Source organism: Microtus pennsylvanicus, chromosome 2, assembly GCF_037038515.1.
Source record: "Microtus pennsylvanicus isolate mMicPen1 chromosome 2, mMicPen1.hap1, whole genome shotgun sequence".
Classification (NCBI taxonomy): Eukaryota; Metazoa; Chordata; class Mammalia; order Rodentia; family Cricetidae; genus Microtus; species Microtus pennsylvanicus.
This window is the reverse complement of record NC_134580.1, coordinates 98,381,118-98,398,082: the sequence shown is the minus strand read 5'-3', so window position 1 is coordinate 98,398,082 and position 16,965 is coordinate 98,381,118. Positions and strand designations below refer to the sequence as shown.

The window sequence follows — 16,965 nt, the reverse complement described above, 5'->3', positions numbered from 1 at the left end:
TTAACCTCTCTGAGATTGATGGAAGAAGGTTAATTTAGGGATCAAAATAGGCGATATTTGGAAAATGCCCAACTATTTGATAAATCTTAGCTAAAACCACAATTACAATAAGGGACCGAGTGGCGTCTAGCAGTGGGTTGCAGCCCATCCCCCACTCCTGTCTGTGGAATGGCATCTATTCTGTGGTTCCAAGGGGTACCAGGGAAGCTGCCATCAGTTTCCCCCAGCCTCTCCCCTGCTTCACAGCCCATTTCTTTAGCCTCTGTCTCCTCCACATCCTCTTTTACAGACATCGGTGAGTAGAGAACCCATTAGAGACTTCCTCAAGGTCCAGTTCCTGGCCCCAACTTTGTTCTGTCTCTTCCAGATTCATGTGCTCGCAGCTGCCCAACCAGGTTCTGAAGAGCATCAGCATCATCGACAGCCCTGGCATCCTGTCCGGGGAGAAGCAGCGCATCAGCCGAGGTCAGTGTACCCCCACCCCCGCCCTCTCCAGACTATTTCTTCTCCTGCCCCTTCTTCCCACCCCTCCAGGACAGCCACAGCCCAGGGCCTCCCATAGTACCCTAGGCAGACAAAGAAGCTCCAGGAAACAAGTGAGGAGGTTTCATAGCTTCAGCCATTTCAGCTAGTTCCAAGCTCAGGTAAATGTCCAGCACCCAGGAGGGGAATACCCCTTGGTAACTCTTCACTCGGACACGTGGCGTTCTTCCCACTGGTATGGATTTCACCCTAGGAGCCCTTGAAGCATCTCGCCATGAGGAAGCTTTTGCTAGGCAGACATAGTCCTGTGCATACAGCAGAAACAGGCCTGGTTTCTGTCCTTGAGGAACTGGAAACGAAGCAGACATCCTTCATGTTGTCATAGAGCTAAAATGAAGACTGGGTGAAACACCACGAACTGCAGCCCAGTTTCCAGGTAGCAGGGAGCCTGGCCTGGTGCTAGAGTGTGGAAAGAGGCACCCCCGAGGCTCTGAAGGACGAGTAAGAATTGCTCAAAGGAAACTGATAAGAGCCCATCTGTAGGAAGATCAGAAAGTTCGTGGACAATGCCCTGGGTTCCATTCGCCTTAGCAGACAAGGCCATGGGTAGTTGATAGTCATTTCCAGACCTGGGCGTTGTGGTTTTAATGGGTATACTGCTGCCTTCCATAGAAAAGCTCATGGGACAGATCCTAGGACAGCAGCAGAGAGAAGAAAGGCCTGGCCGGAAGAGCGCAGGGTGGATCCCCAGGTTATGGTTGTGAGGTTGCTGCTTCCTGCTGATAGCTTCACAGCCCTTTGCACAGCATAGTGAAACCATGCATGCCACCCTTGAGTGGCAGCCACTCTGTAGTCAGCCGTGAGTGTGACCAGCAGTGAACTCCTCAGTCCAGGAAGCAAAAGCGTAGTTGCTCGGTAAAGGGAAGCTGCTTGCTGGCACCGGAAGGGCTTCTTTGGCCAGTGACCTCCTTCCTTCACCATTCTGTGGACTCACAGAGAGCTGGGTCTGCCTGGCTCATCCTGCGGTCTTTGCTGATTCTGGCAGGGACACCTTGAGTCTTCACACAATCTGATGGTTAGAGAGAAAGGAGAAAACAAAACAATGGAAACCAGGCTTACACTGGTCTTCTCTCCCGAAGATCTTTATTGTTGTTGTTTTCTGTTATAAAAATAGAATCCGAATGAGTAAGGGTATGAAGAAGCTCACGCTGTCCCAGCAGCTCTTCCTACACATCCAAACACATAATTTCTAGCGGAAACACAATGACCAAACACATTTCCCACAACTGACATTTTGCCGTATGATCTCCATGGGCTTAATAAAAGGAATGTATGTATTCTGTTTAACTAATAATGTGGCTGTCATAGTGTTAGCGGTTTTTCATTTTTACAAAGAGAATTACAGGTTTGTTTGGTTTTGGTAGAGCTCTGTAGCTCAGTCCCCATAGATGATTTTGTTTTGTTTTGTTTGAGACAGGGTCTCATGTATCTCAGGCCAGTGAGACCCTGGCTCAAAAAGCAAGGTAGGCAGCCCCTGAAAAATGGCAGCCAAAGCTATCTTCTGACTGCCACATGCGTGGGCATACACATGCACATTTGTGACCAAGTGTGTGCACACGCAACTCCCTAGTTTGGGACCCTTAATCTGAAAGGCTGGCGAGGTGTTTTATTTGGGGGAAAAACAAGTGAGCTATCCCAATTTACTGCTTCTGCATGTCTGACTTAGTATTCTGAGGAAATATGTGACCCTGATAAATCTTTTTACCACAGAATTTTAGGGCTTTTAGGGTGTGGCTTCCACCTTATCCCTTTTCTTCCCCAATGGCAGGCCTTTGTCAATGCTCACCTTCCATATTTTTTAGCGTTTCTCTTATGTGTAGTAATTACAAGTGTCTTTCAAGCTGTAGCTCCTGCCCGGTGGTGCCGAAGCCTGGCATGATGCTTCTACTGTGCTTTGAAGATCAGTTTCTGTCGACACTTGGTATGATCTGACTCACATCCTGGTCTGACTTACTGTCCGCTCATATCCTATGCACAGAAATAGCACGCGTGGCCCAAGCCCACTAGCTGGCCCCTGCCATTCTGAGGGACACAGCAGCTGTGGGGAAGGACCTTGGACTCTAAAACAGTGCTGTGGACTGTAGCCAGGGCTTCCAAACCTGTTGACACATGGTATTGGGGACATAGTTGGTGGTTGGAGTCACTCTCTGACATATTCATTACCAAAGAATAAATAGCGTCTTAAACACGCTTCAGCTTCAGCAGTTTGGCACACCTCACATGTGCTCAGACTAACGTCCATCCCTCTGTCCAGCTTGGACACAGCCCAAGCATGTGGTCTTAATTTGTTAGAAATTAAGGTCAGTCAGTACAGCCGATGGAGTACTTACCAATTGTGACTCCATGGGCATTAAAAACATTCCATATTGACTTTATTGTTAAGTGTCTGGCTCCCTTGCGAATGTTTTGTCTGTAAGAAGAAGAAAGTGTGTGGGGGCGGGTGCCGATGTATCATCCCCGTTCTCCATTTCCCTTTTTGCAGTTGATGGGTTAACCCTCAACAAGCCTTGTGACTTACTCTCTTATGCAATAAAGGAGACCACTTGAGGTGGGTATTTGTAATAATGTAACAGTCATAGCGTGCTAAGCCCTTGCTATATGTCACTATAAACACTGTTAGTCATATGGGCTTTATTATTTAATTTAAACCTGAACATAACCATGAACAGACAGAGCTAAAGACTCCTCACCCTCCCACTTCTGGGAAAGCAGCCTTGAAAGCAGCCATGAGCGTTTTTCCCAGTTGCTAGGCAGATGTTTGACCAAGTTTGAGACCTGAGGAGCAGGGTAAAAATTACCAACAGTGTTACATTTGGAGAACAGGCTCAGAAGAGTGGCTGTTCCGGTATTGCTGACAGTCTAAGATAATGTGGAAGCTAGCCCACCTTCCTATCTGTGGGGAGTCTGCAGAGAGCCTGCATGAAGGAGTGCTAACGATGCGAGGAGAGGTGTGTGTGTGTGTGTGTGTGTGTGTGTGTGAGCGTGTGTGAGCGTGTGTGAGCGTGTGTGAGCGCACGCATCCTGACTGCTGAGCACCCCCAGGAAGAAGTACTGACTCCTGCAAACCCAGTGTCTTCCTTTAGCTTGGGACAAGCAGATAGTAAGGAGGCAGTTGAGCATTACACTACCCTGCTGCGGTCACATTAGACAGGATGGACCTGAACTGGAGAGCTGGCTGTTTGTCACACTGGCGGTCCTCATACCACATTACCCAGAGTAGTGAGGACCAGGGTCCAGAGATTTAGGGATCAGGCAGCCTAGTGCCATGTGTATATTCAGGAAGGAGTCGGATACGTTAGTGGTAAAAGCAGAAATAGGAACTCTTGAACCTGGAGTTCAGTTATGTGCCTCCCTTCGCCTGCAGCTCTACACATCATGTTAATTCTCTCATTGCGTTATAAGCCCCGCATCTTTATTCTGTACTGGGCAGAAGGGCAAGTGTGGTTACCAGAGTGAAGGCAGTGTTTTGCAGCCATTCCTCTTCTCTAGGCCCATAATGGGGAGAGAAGAAACGTGTGAGCTTTCTGAGTGATACCTCGTATTCTGCAGTGTTGGGTTTGATGCAAAGTATGTCCAACCCCACTTTAGGTTATAAACAGCCGTAAAGCTTATAAAGCCATAAAGAGATGCCTCTGCAGAATCTGACAGACTCTAGCAGTGACCCTCAAAGTCAGGGCATTGTACTCCTTGCCTCCTGCCTCCTGTTGGACTGCTCTATGCTCCAGAGTCAACAAGAATGCTGACAGTTGGGTAATTGGTTTTGAAGTAACTGTTTCATACCACCCAATGTGGAGATCCTTTAGATGTGCCTTAGTTCAATCATAGTTAGCAGAAAACCTTTAGGAATAAACAATTAGGTTTATTTACTGAATGGTAGCTTTTCTTGACTGGTATGAAGGAGTGAATGCTTATCGAGCAGGAATAAAAATACTCAGATAGATTTATAATAATTTTATTGAAATCAAGTAATAGCTAACTATAAGTCCTTCAAATGTTCTTGCCAATAAAAGAATGTGTGGGTTCTTCAGATTTTTTCAGATTATTTTTCTGAATTGGGTGTGTAAATTCTGAGCTAGTTCACCCTTCGGCAGCTCCTTTGCCCCAGTGTCAGCAATTGTTGACACAATGTGATGAGCTGGGTGAGCATGCTTATCCACATGCACATCCTTGTTTCCACTCCCAGACTGTTATCATCCTGGCTCTCAGACTGTTTGCTTCCTAGACTACCGTTTATTCCATGCAGAACCTAAACATCACCTAGGGTTTATTTCTGAACTTGGCATGAAAACCAATGTGTTCTCAGCTACTTGGGATAAACCTCTTCAGTCTAACTTTAACCACAGCATCTGCATCTTTGAGCACAACACAGAAGAAAATTGTAGCGCAGCCATCAGTGCCCTTGGCCGCCTCTCTAGCACAATTGCACTGAGGTACTGTTTTAGCTGCAAATAATTCTTCCTGTGGATTCCGGAGGAGACTGAGATTTGTCTCTAAAGATTTGATTATGGCAACAAAAATAGAATAGTTTTTCCATCCTAAAAATGCAAATAACGCCAGACATGGTGGCTCATGTCTATAATCCCAGCACTTGGTAGACTGAGGCAGGATTTAGCAAGTTCAAAGGGGACCTAGGATACATAGTAAGTTTGAAGCCAGCCTGGGCTACAGAGTGAGACCCTGCCTCAAACAACAAAGTGAAGTTAAACCCTTGACTAGACATGGTGGCTCACACCTGCATTCTCAGCACTCAGGAAGCAAGGGTTTGAGGTAGACTAGCCTGGGCTATAAATGAGACCCTGTCTCAAAACAAAACAAAAAATGCAAAGAAGTCTAGAGGGAAAAACAACCTCTTGGCCTGGCTCTTCTATCAAATCTTCTTTTCCTCCCAGGGCTCATACTCATCCAATGAAAGCTGAATTTCTTCCTCTGATGTTGAAGCCTTGTGTCTGTTACTTCCCCGTCTGTTCATTAAAACCAGTGACTATTGGAGCTGGTAAGATGGTGAACAGATAAAAGGACAGAAAATGCCCTGCTAATAAAAGCAGCACAGTGGTGGTATATGAGACAAGGATTTAATGTCTTTCAGTGACAGCAGCAAACTTCAGAACCGTTCATTAGCGTCTGCACATTCACGCCTTTGAATGTGGCACCTGAAGATAGGCAAACCCTGTCAACAGGCTGTTTCAAGAAACTACCAGCAAACTCGAGGTCCTCAAACTTAACATCACAAAAGAATTGCCGGAGCTGGGAAACCGGGCATGGAAGTCCAAACTGTGATTAATAAGGGCATAGAAAGAAAGAAAAAATAGAAAAGACAAAAACAGATCGCAATCAGGGAAGCACAAACATCTACTTGACAAGTTTTTTTGAACTTTAAAGACAAAAGACCGGATTTTGATCGCTGCCCAGGAAAAGAGAGAGAACATTTAGAGATATCCAGATAAGAGTAACTTCCCCTCTTGGGTTTTGGGAGTGAGAAGAATTTAAGGGAAACACATACACTTAAGTCTGTTGTGGAAGACTGAAGGCCTGGAGCAACAGTTAGGCATCTTCAACAGTAGTGAAGACCAGTGGGAGAGCTGCCAGGGCCCAGCCGTCCCCGGTCCCAGCAGGTGTGGGTGGCATAGTCAAGACTGGCACTAAGTCCTGAGTTAAGAGTGTGATGTGTATATATCCACTCTTACCTGCCTCTTTGACCTAACAAACAAGATGGATACAGTCACCCCCTGGTAGAACTTATGTTACAGTGAGTCAGACGCAAAGAAACAAGTAAATTATTTTATCCATTGCTATGAATAAGTATTGCGTACTAGGAAGGCGATATGAGACTGCTCAGTGAGGAGTCAGTGAGGTGGACTAGCCGCACTTAGACTGCACGTGCATCTGTGAAGACAATGCTTTAGGCAAGACCTCAGTGCTGAGAAGGAGCTGGCCTTGCAGAGTTGGGGCCGGTCAAGACCAAAAGTTTTGGCTGCTCACAGTATTCAGATCTAACCCCATGTAGTGTTTAGATAGTCAAAAGCTTTTGCGCAGGACCTAAGTTTGGTTCTTGCAGCTAACAACTGACTGTAATGCCAGCTCCACAGGATCTGGCACCCTCTTGTGGACTCTGCAGGCACCTGCATACATGTGTGCATACACATAAATACAAGTAAAAGAGATTATTTGAAAAATGTTCAAATGTCATATGTCCATTCATTGATTTAAAATACTGCATGTTCATTTTGTTCTGAGATTGTTTCTGTAACAATCAGTATAAACCTATAATCAAATTATTTTCATTGGTCCAGTCAAGGGATTGAAGTTTTTAGAGTCAGTACCCGGTGTATCTTAGTTTGCTTTCTATTGACGTGATAAAGACCATGACCAAAAACAACTTAGGGAGAAAAGGGTTTATTTGGGTTACGGATCCCAATTACAGTTTGTCATCGAGGGAGCTCTAATCAAGAGGTGCACCCAGCAGGAAGCAAAGGTTAAGTACTGAACAAAGGTTCTAAGAGCAGGGTTCCTCTCCCTTTTAGGAGCATTGTATTTTCTTTCTTGCTTTAAAAAAGAAGTAATTCATTGGTTTTCGTAGAATTGATTTAGCCATCACCACCGTCAAGTTTAGACCATTTATCACCCTGGAAAATAAGCCATATCCTTAGTGGTCATACTGGTCCTCCTCTCAGCCCTAACTAGGCGATCACCGATCTACTCTTTGCCTCTTTGGATTTACCTACCCTGTATATTTTATATTAGTAGGACCACCTAGGAAGTGTTTGCATTTAAAACCAATCACATTTGCAAGGCTTATATGCAATGTAGTTTATACCAATACTTGCTGTCTTTTATGATGACATGTTATCCTGTCATATGGTTATACCATATTTTATTCACTCATCAACTACTAGATGTTTGAATTTTGTGATGTTTTGACTGTTACGAGTATCTTGTGAGTGTTCATATGTAAATTTTTGTGAGGACATATGTTTCATGTAATTGCCAGATTGAACTATAACTGAATATGTAACTTCTAAATTTTATTATATTTATTTACTTATTTCATGTGTATGTGTTTACCTGCATGTATGCATGTGCACCACATGTGTGCCTGGTGTCTGCAGAGGTCAGAAGAAGGCAAGATCTCTTAGAACTAGAGTTATAATGGCTACGAGCCATCATATGGGTGCTAGGAATAGGACCCTAGTCCTCTGCAGAAGCAGCAAGTGTTCTTAAGCTCTGAGCCATTTTCCTGCCCAACCCACACCCCTTTTGGATTGGGTCTCACTATGTAGTCTTAGCTGGCCTTACTTTGTAGACCAGGCTAGCCTCCAGTTCAGAGAGATCTGCCTCAAGTGCTGGGAGTAAAGGAGTGTTCCACAAGTTGGCCTGATCAATATTTAATCTTTGAAGAGTTACTGAACTGTTTTCCAAAGCAGCTGCACCATTTCATTTCCTATCACAAAATAACGAGGGTTCTCTACATCCTCATCAACACCTGCTGCTCTCTCTTCTCTAACTGTGGCAATGACAATCAGGGGCATCATACCACCCAACTACGCTCCCAGCCCTGAGTGTCAATTGATTCTGGCTCTTTGGTTATGAAGCAGGATCTCATTTCAGGTTTTATTTGCATTTCCAGCTGATGATGTTGAACATCTTCTAGATCATTTGCCTATCTTCAGAGAAATGGCCATGCGGGTTCTTTGCCTACTCTTTTTAATTGGGCCTACTTTTATCGTCAAGTTGCAACAACTCTTTATATATACTGTACTCTTGTCAGATACATAATTTACAAATGTCTTCTTCTACTGTGTTTTTACTCTCTTCTCACTGACACCTTCTGAGATAAAGACCATGGTCATTTCAGTTTAGTTCATCTTACCTTGCTGTGTTTTGGCTTCTTAATCTGAGAATGTTAACTCAAGGTCAGTAATCCCAGCACTTAGGAGATGGAGGCAGGAAAATCAGGAGTTTAAAGTCATCATTAGCTATAACCTGGACTACATGTATTTTGCTCATATGTTTTTCTAGTAGTTTCACAGTTTTAACTGTCAGATGAAGTCATCAATACTTTACACTAATTGTTTGATATAGTATGAGTCAGGGGTACAGCTTCTTTTCTTTTGTGTGTGGAAATCCAGCTGTCCCTGCACAATTTTTTGAAAAGATAATTATTTCCCCCACCAGAAAATCTTGGCACCCTTGTTCTAAAACTTAATTACTTCACCAAGCATAGTGATATATGCCTGTAATCCTAGCACTCAGGAAGCAGAAGGATCAAAAGTTAAGAACTCTGGACTACCTAGAAAGTTCCAGGCTAGTGTGTGTTACATAATAAAATTCTTTCTCAATCATCATCATCATCTATAGATGTGAGTTCATTTGGGGACTCTGGTTCTAACTAATCGATCTATTAGGCTGTCCTTACACAGGAGTCTCCTTGCTCAGCAGCAGGGTAAATGGGCAAGCTCACAGGCCAGTTACTATAGACAGCCAAGGTGAACATGAAGGGAGTTGTTGATAGGAAGTTCTTACCAGCATCTGTCTGGAGTGTAAGGCAGGGGAGATAACCAAGGCTGCCTTTACTGTTATCTCTTGTAGACTACAAAAAGAGGGTGGGAACAAAAATGTGGGAAATGGCAGCTTTGGGGAGGCAGGGAGTGGTGTGCGTGCTGGAACATGCGCACATAGCCAAAAGGCACACGTTAGGAGATTTGGTTCTGAAGATTACTTGGAATGCTGAGGATTAGGAATTGGGTGATAATGAGGTAGAAAATCCTGTAGAATGTGTGTCTGCAGGCTCAGGTCATGAAGCCGTTTTTACATTTAGAATCGAGTTTAGTGACCTCTAAACTTTGTTTGGATTTAGCATCAACAGAAAAGTGTCTATCCCCATAGCTGGAACTGGCCCCTGATGACTTGTTGACAGGTCCTGTTTTCTGGCTGGTGCTAAGGCCGGTCATTTGGAGCTGTGAGATGCTGGACATCGCTTGTCACTTGGGCCCCCAACAGGAAATCCTGATTCCTTTTTGTTTGGGAGAAGTTTGCTGACAAACACATTCATGTCTCCTTTTCCACTGATGCCACGGGAAATTCGTCATGACGAGTGTTGCTGCTTCTGATCCGAATGTGAACTCGTCACCACTGTGGCTCAGAATGGTATCTGCTGGGCCCTGGCAGATTTTATTAACATTTTTAAAGCATAATCAATCATGAGGAATGGGCTGATTTTTTTTCTAACCTTAAAGCCTTGACTTTCACTTACAAAACAAAGCAAAACAAACAAATATATATCTTGATGGTAAGGCAGACATTTTTCTTAGTCTGTGTAGAAAACAACTGGTAATTATAAACCATTTCGCAAACTATTCCATAGACATTGGGAAACAAATGAATTGCGAAAATGTTTCTTGCCCTGTGAGTGTGCAACCTGAGTTCTTTCCATATGTTAGCTCATTGCTCCTTGAAGAAACCCTCTGTGGTCCCATTTTACAGAAGAGAAGACTCCAGTGAGGCACAGAGATACTAAGCAATTTTTTTTCGCACCACTGAAGTTTTTATTCATGTGAATTGTTAAAAATGGGCATCTATACCAGTGTCAAATGAGGGTGGGAGAGGAAGTCAGGGTAGGCAAGGAGAAGGAATTCCCGTCTATTGGTAATAAAGCTCCAGGTTCATCCCATCATGGATTTCATAATCTCCCAGAGACACGTGGTCCTTAAAAATCGTGTACCACTTTTTAAGAACAATCTTATTCCACCGGTGCCAGTTTGGGCCGCTATCAGTTTCTTCAAGTCCCTGATGGTGTCATGGTGTTGCACTTGATGCGGACTTTCTTCCCTAGACTGTTCGTTGCAAACCACCTCAGTCATTGTGGCTGGACCTCTAAACCCCTCAAACTTACCGACGACACAACTCCTACCTCGAACACCGATTTCTGGCCGCTGCTAAACAATTTTAACATCACTGTGCCACAAGCTCTTCTCACCACCACACCCCAAACTGTGTCTCCAATACTCACATCCTTGTAAAGTCTCCTCACCTTGAATCGGGCCAATCTGACCCTCTAACCTCACTTTTTGATCAGCAGAATTGAGTAGGAGGGATACTTCGTGACGTCCCAAGTTTCAGCCATAGGAAGTCTCACAGGTTTCACCTGGATCTCTTGGAATGTTTGCTTGGGGAGAAGCCAGATGCTGTGCCCTGAGGCTCCTGTAGTTGGGGAGGCTCACACCCATTCCCCTGGAGTGGCTCAGCTAGCCAGCCACTCCACTGGCCTGACTCAAATGTGTGCAGGCACCGGCACCACTCAACCAACTCAGTCAAGCTGTCGGGTAGCTCCAGTCATCAGACCTCACGAGGGACCTCAACCAAGAACCACCAGTCAGTTCTCAGAGCTACCCGAGAAAATGGGTTTCTGTTTAAACCATGAAGACTTATGGTGACTTAAACAAAGCAGCTAGCGAGAAGCCTGCTGGTTCTAGAGCACATGTTGTGACCCGCGAGAGATATGTGTACAAACTGGGACACTTTCACCCTTGAGAAGGCAGCCTTCGGAAGCAATGTAGTCTATGCTTTCCTCTTTGTGCTCTCTCGTTTTTATGGCAACCTGACCCCAGCTAGGGTAATCTGGGAAGAAGGAATCTCATTTGAGGAAATGCCTCTGTGAGATTTGCCTGTAGGTGAGAGAGCCCAGCTCACTGTGGATGATGCTACCCTTTGGCAGGTGGTCCTGGACTGTTTAAGAAAACAGGCAAAATGAGTCAGTAAGCAGCACTCCTCCATGGCCTCTGCATTACTTCCTGCCTCTAGGCCCTGCCTTGACTTCCTTTAATCATGAACTGTGATGTAGAACTGTAGGCTGAAATAAACCCTTTCCTCCCCAAGTTGCTTTTGGTCATGGAGTTTTATCACAGCAGTAGAAACCCTAACTAAGACACGCTGCAGATACTATATCTGTTTCTTCAGAGATTTTGATGGCAGTCTTAGGGAAGGCTATATACCACCCTGCAACTCTCATATCAAGGACGGCAGAAGGAGGGGAAGGAGGTTTCCCTACGTTGGTTGTCACGCTGTGCCAGGCGTTCCTGGTCAAGCGCTTCAGCCCCTTCTATGCATGCCCATTGCTTTAGATTTCCGCAGCGAGACAGTCGCTTGGCTGACTGTAGAAAGGTTCTGTGCAGGTGGCGGATGAGCCAAAATACAAAACAAATGCATGTTGAAGCAGAGGCTTATAAAGAAAGTCTTGATATCCCACAGCCAGTGGTGTTCCTACGATTGTCGCCTAGGCAGGGGTTGTCTCTGAGGCTGGACAGACAGAATGGCAGGGAAGGGTGGGGCTAGGTAACGCTCACTGGTAGAGTTTGCCTAGGGATCTTGATGTGATCCCTAGGACCAACAAAAAAGAATGGGGAGTTTGCCTAACAGAGTTGCGAGGGGCTCTGCAGAAGATGCTGTATTGGCAAAAGCTACTGGGGAGGGGTAATAAGATCTTCTGAGTTCAGGGTGCATTGCTGAGTAACCAGGAATAGCAGATGAGGCAGTCTAGGCGGGCCCGCAGGTGTGTGCCGGAGGCCTGGAGGAGAAGCGCATAGATTTTGCTCTGGAAATAACAGGAAGCCATTGAAGGGTTATCTTCTTAACCTTCTCCTGATTACCCAGAGTTATCATTATGAACATCCGGACATTCTTGCCCGCAGACTACTGGTCAATTTCTATTGTTGACTGTGTTTCTCTTTGCTTGATACCAGGGTGTTTCTGGGTCTTGTTATATCCAGCCCTGTTTTCTCTGCTCCCCGATTAATTTTGTTGTTGTGAGTGATTTTTGGCAGACAGAAGTGGTGAGTTCCAGGCTGAGGCACAGTTGCCACCGCCTCTTGGTACCTAGTTCAAGGAGGCTGGGTGTGGACCAGAGGCAGCTTCTCAGGAATTCTGATGTAAGAAAGCCCCATTTTGAGGGTTTGGGAGCAGCATTAAACCACTACTTCTGAGTCAGATACCCTATACATGTAGTAATAGGGGCAGCGGTGGCGGGGCTGCGTCCCCAAACACCCCAGCCGCCTGCCCTGCCCGGCTAGCTTATGCCCCGAAATAATTACACGGACACTGTATTCTTTTATAAACTGCTTGGCCCTTAGCTCTAGCCCTTACTGGCTAATTCTGATATCCCAATCAACCCATCTCTAACAATCTGTGAGCACCGGTCTTACCGGGAAGATTCTAGCCTAAGTCCATCCTGGGTCAGAGCTTCATAGCGTGTGTCTTCCCTGGAGCAGGTAGCATGGCATCTCTCTGAATCGTCTGCTCAGGAGAGGAGAGCTGTCGAGTCTGACCTCACTTCCTCTTCCTCCCGGCATTCTGTTCTGTTTACTCCACCCACCTAAGGGTGGGCCTATCCAATGGGCCTAGCAGTTTCTTTATTGCTTAGCTAATGAAATCAACAGATTGATATATGACACTCCCACATCACTTCCCCTTTTTCTGTTTAAACAAAAAAAGGAAGGCTTTAACCTTAACATAGCAAAATTACATATAACAAAACAGTTATCAAGTAAAAGTTACATCAGAAACATTTATACATATAACAAAATTGACCGTAAATCTCTATCAATAAAGCAAAATCTATACTAATGCAAATTATTCATGTCTATATCATATCCCCCTTTAAATGTAAAAGAACATTTATAAACATTTTTTGGGAACATGGGCGCAGTTATTTCTCTCCAAACTGCTTCCTGCTGAATGGGGGCGTCGTTAATTAGGTCTTTCATGGTATAACCTGTGTGCCAGGGTCATCTCAGTTGGCAGTTGAGCAAAGCAATTTTCTGAAGATGTTCACAGCAACCCTTCAGGAGGACGTGGTCCATCATACCAAATCGGAATTGAAGAAATGAACAGGGTCTCATCCTCTGTGAAAACAAAATAAGAAACTCCTTTCCAAAGCATCATGTCCTTAGATCCAAATTTCAAAGTCATACCCTCATGATATCCATTCTGGTTCCACTTGGCAGCCCATATAATGAAATTTCTCTCTGTACTTAGCTCCTTCACAGTCAAAAATTTTAAAGAAAACACAATAATACAAAGAATCCAGACTCTCTGTGAATTTTCCATTTTTTACGTGGCTTATATTTCTTTATTTCTTTTAATCTCTTAACTATCTGTACTCTAAAGACTTTACCGCCATATACACCTCTTCCACCCCAGACAAACAAAGCATAATGTTGGCAAATCTGACAGCTCTCCTAGACTGAGAGCTATATCCCTGGTGCCTCTCCTTCCTCTAGGAAAAGTCTCCTGAGCCAGCACTAACCAGTATCTCCCAGGGGAGAGCTGCCAGTGAGAGCAGAGGTCACCAGGTGACCAGGTAAAGGGAGCCCTCGTCTGAAGCTGCAGTCCTCCGCCTGTCTCTTCACTCCGTGCAGAACGCCCTCTACACATTTCAAATCTCTTTGGAAGGGAGGGGTCTTACAAACTTCTAGTGAATATAAAGAAGATTTTTTTTCCCACATTCTCATTTGTACTTTCAAATGTTTAATCTTTTCAGATTGCCTCAATCCCTACTGTTATATGTGGGGAAAAAACATATAGTAGTCTCTGCTCCGCTCCTGGGGGAGACCCCTATGGTGAGTGAGATAATTACATTTCTGGGTAGTAGAGAAATGGCATTCTGAGAAACGCTTCCTGGAATAGCTACCATTTCCCAGACCCTCCCACAGACTGGGTGACCTAAGCAAGGTACTCTGCCACGCCAGGCCTCCATGCACCCTTCCACAGGAGAAGAAGAAAATATTTCACCAGATAGTCCATGTAAATACTAAGTGCTCCATAGATGTCAGCTTTTCTCAGCAGCCATGAAGCACAGAGAAAGATTTACCTCAGGCTTCACAGCCTCTTGTGCAGCAGCTCCTCTCTCATCCAGACCAGCTGCGGATGTGGAAGAGCTGAAAACAAGAGGGCTGTCCAGGCACCTGTGGTGCAGTCCTGAGAGACAGGCAGGCTCACAGGGGGGTCTGGAGGAGGCTGACGTGAGCTCAGATCCCAGCAAAGGGTCCTGAAGATAAAGGAGGTAACGTGTAGACGCCTTTTAGCTTAAAGCTGTGGTAAGTAATGGACATGGTGGTCGCTGTTTATTGTGTAGAGATATGGTTAGACCCGGGATAGGCGTGCCAGGATCTCAGGGTTAGCTCACTCAAGTCTGGGACTCAGAGACAGACCAAACTTTTTTCCATTTGTTCTTCAGGGAACAAAAGGAAAAAAGGGGAGGGGTAAATCGGATATTTATACTAGAGTTAGGGAAAGCCAGGAGTACAAGCAAGACTTGAGTTGGCTAGGCCTGCCACAGAGAGCCGCCAGGAAAGAAGAATTATTTGGTGACAGCCCAGTTCCTGCCACAATTCTAGTTTTTTTCTCCCATGGTCCCCTTTTCCTGTACCTGGTGATGGCCCTCACATGTGTCAAGGCAGCTTCCTGGAGAGACCCCACTGCACACTTTTCACCTGGGTTCTTTTTGTTTCTGTTTTTTTTTTTCAAAACCATCTCTTGGTTTTTGTTTATTTTTTTATTTTGTTTCTATTTTGAGGATCTCACTATATAACCAGGCAGTTTTAAACTCCACAACCCCAGGCTTTATTGACTGTTTTGTACTGCTGGTAACTATAGCTGTAACATGAACTTGGCGTGGTAAAATAAGTGAGTCTTTTATCTTTTTAAGAGCCCATTGTGGACTCACGTGGTCCCTGCTGATATGATCTGCCGTTTCATTTGTGACATAAACCCAGAAAATCTCTGAGCAATGTTTTGGCGAGCCATAACTTAGTTGCTGAGCTGATCGTCATCATCTGGCTGCTGCCCCGTGCTCCCAGATCGCTCGCACGGTGCAGAGTGTTTCAAACACAGGGCAGGGTGGGCTGGGGTCAGAAATGGCTGTTAAGGCCTTTCTTGATCCTGTCAGCTTGGTTTGCCGTGTCTCTTTAGAAAACCACGACTTGAGGAGTCATTGTCTTTTTGACCCTCTGAACCTGGGAATGACAAGATTCATTGTCAAGGTCAAAGCCTTATTTGTCAGTGTCTGACCTTAGCGCACTTGGGTGGAGTCTGATGACACTGGCATTTTGCCTCAAGAAAACTCAAGTAATGTTTGCCAAACTGACTCTTCTGATTTATAGATGTATAGTGTAAGAGTTTCTTGTCTAATGTATACAAAGCCCACTCAAAAAATGAGAAATGGGTATTTTTCGTGTATGACACTGATTCCTTGATGTTGTTAATTTTGATACAATATTGGAAGACTGGGGTCAATCACTTTTTAAGCATCCTTTGACCTTTCTTCTGGTAATTTCTTTCAGTATAGAATTGTTTGGAATTGGGTCACAAGGAAATTAAACTTTCAAGACAAACTATTTACCCCAATGAAAATATTCAAGGACCTTCAAATTAGACCAAATGCTGTAACACACAAGCTCCATATGGACGGAATATAACGAATGAGACTTGTTACTTGCTAATATTATTAGTTATTTATTCAGTACTCCTATAGCCCCCTTAGGCTGATCTTGTGATTAGTGAATGTATTCAGTGGACACTGAGCTAAACTGAGTTTCCCAAGCATCTGACTTTCATAGTCTCCTGTCCAGGACCATTTAGACAACTAGAAACTTCAGATTCAAACGATTCCTTAATGATCACCAGACTTATAGATGTGGAAACTGAGACCTGGCAACCTGGAGTAATTAGACTTGTATGTGTCATGTCGATAGATTCTTAGAGGGATCTCCAGAAAAGAGCCTCAAGTGAGCATAGCATTCTGTCTTTTTCCAGTGCCTAGCGCTCTTTAAGTGAGCCTGCTTCTTGACCTAATTTTCAATCTGAGATAGAAAGGAAGATAGGAAACTATTTTCCTTTTCACTTGGCCACACTAACAAGATTTTACCTAGAACCTTCCTCTGTCCTGTGTCGATGGACTAGCCCTGCGGAGTGATCCTTTTCCTGACAGTCTGGACACATTCCCACAAATATGGTCTGCCATTATCCTCACCACCTTCCCGAGGACTGGTACAGGCACATCTGGGAGCAAAGGACACCCAAGTCCAGGCTCTTATGTCCTAGGAAAAAGGATTGGTTAGAAATAAGAATAAAGAGTTTATTAAGAAATGGAAAGTACCCCCGAGGGGAGTAAAGCCTTGAAGTTTAACCTCCATGACCCTCTATAGGACATTTAAATAGCACCTGCTTCTCCGACTGCGGGCTGGGGGGGGCAGTTCCCATGCATGCTTTGTTGTTATATAAAACCCAGCTAAGAAAGCGTCCCTGGCCTCTCTAGGCTGACTGGCTTCCTTCATGTGTTGATCTTTTTAACTTTATTTATTCCTGGTGTGCATTCTGTGGGCACACCACGCATGGTGCATGTGCGGTGGTCAGAAGACAGACTCGGGGAGT

General features: G+C 44.7%; 1 protein-coding gene across 1 annotated transcript in view; it reads left to right on the top strand.

The window, feature by feature from the left end:
* Ehd4 (EH domain containing 4) overlaps positions 1-16,965 on the top strand; it is a 69,476-nt gene that overhangs the window by 28,845 nt on the left and 23,666 nt on the right. The window contains exon 3 of the mRNA XM_075961858.1: positions 368-465. Coding sequence (XP_075817973.1) covers positions 368-465 — 98 coding nt within the window. The remainder of the gene's footprint in view (positions 1-367; positions 466-16,965) is intronic.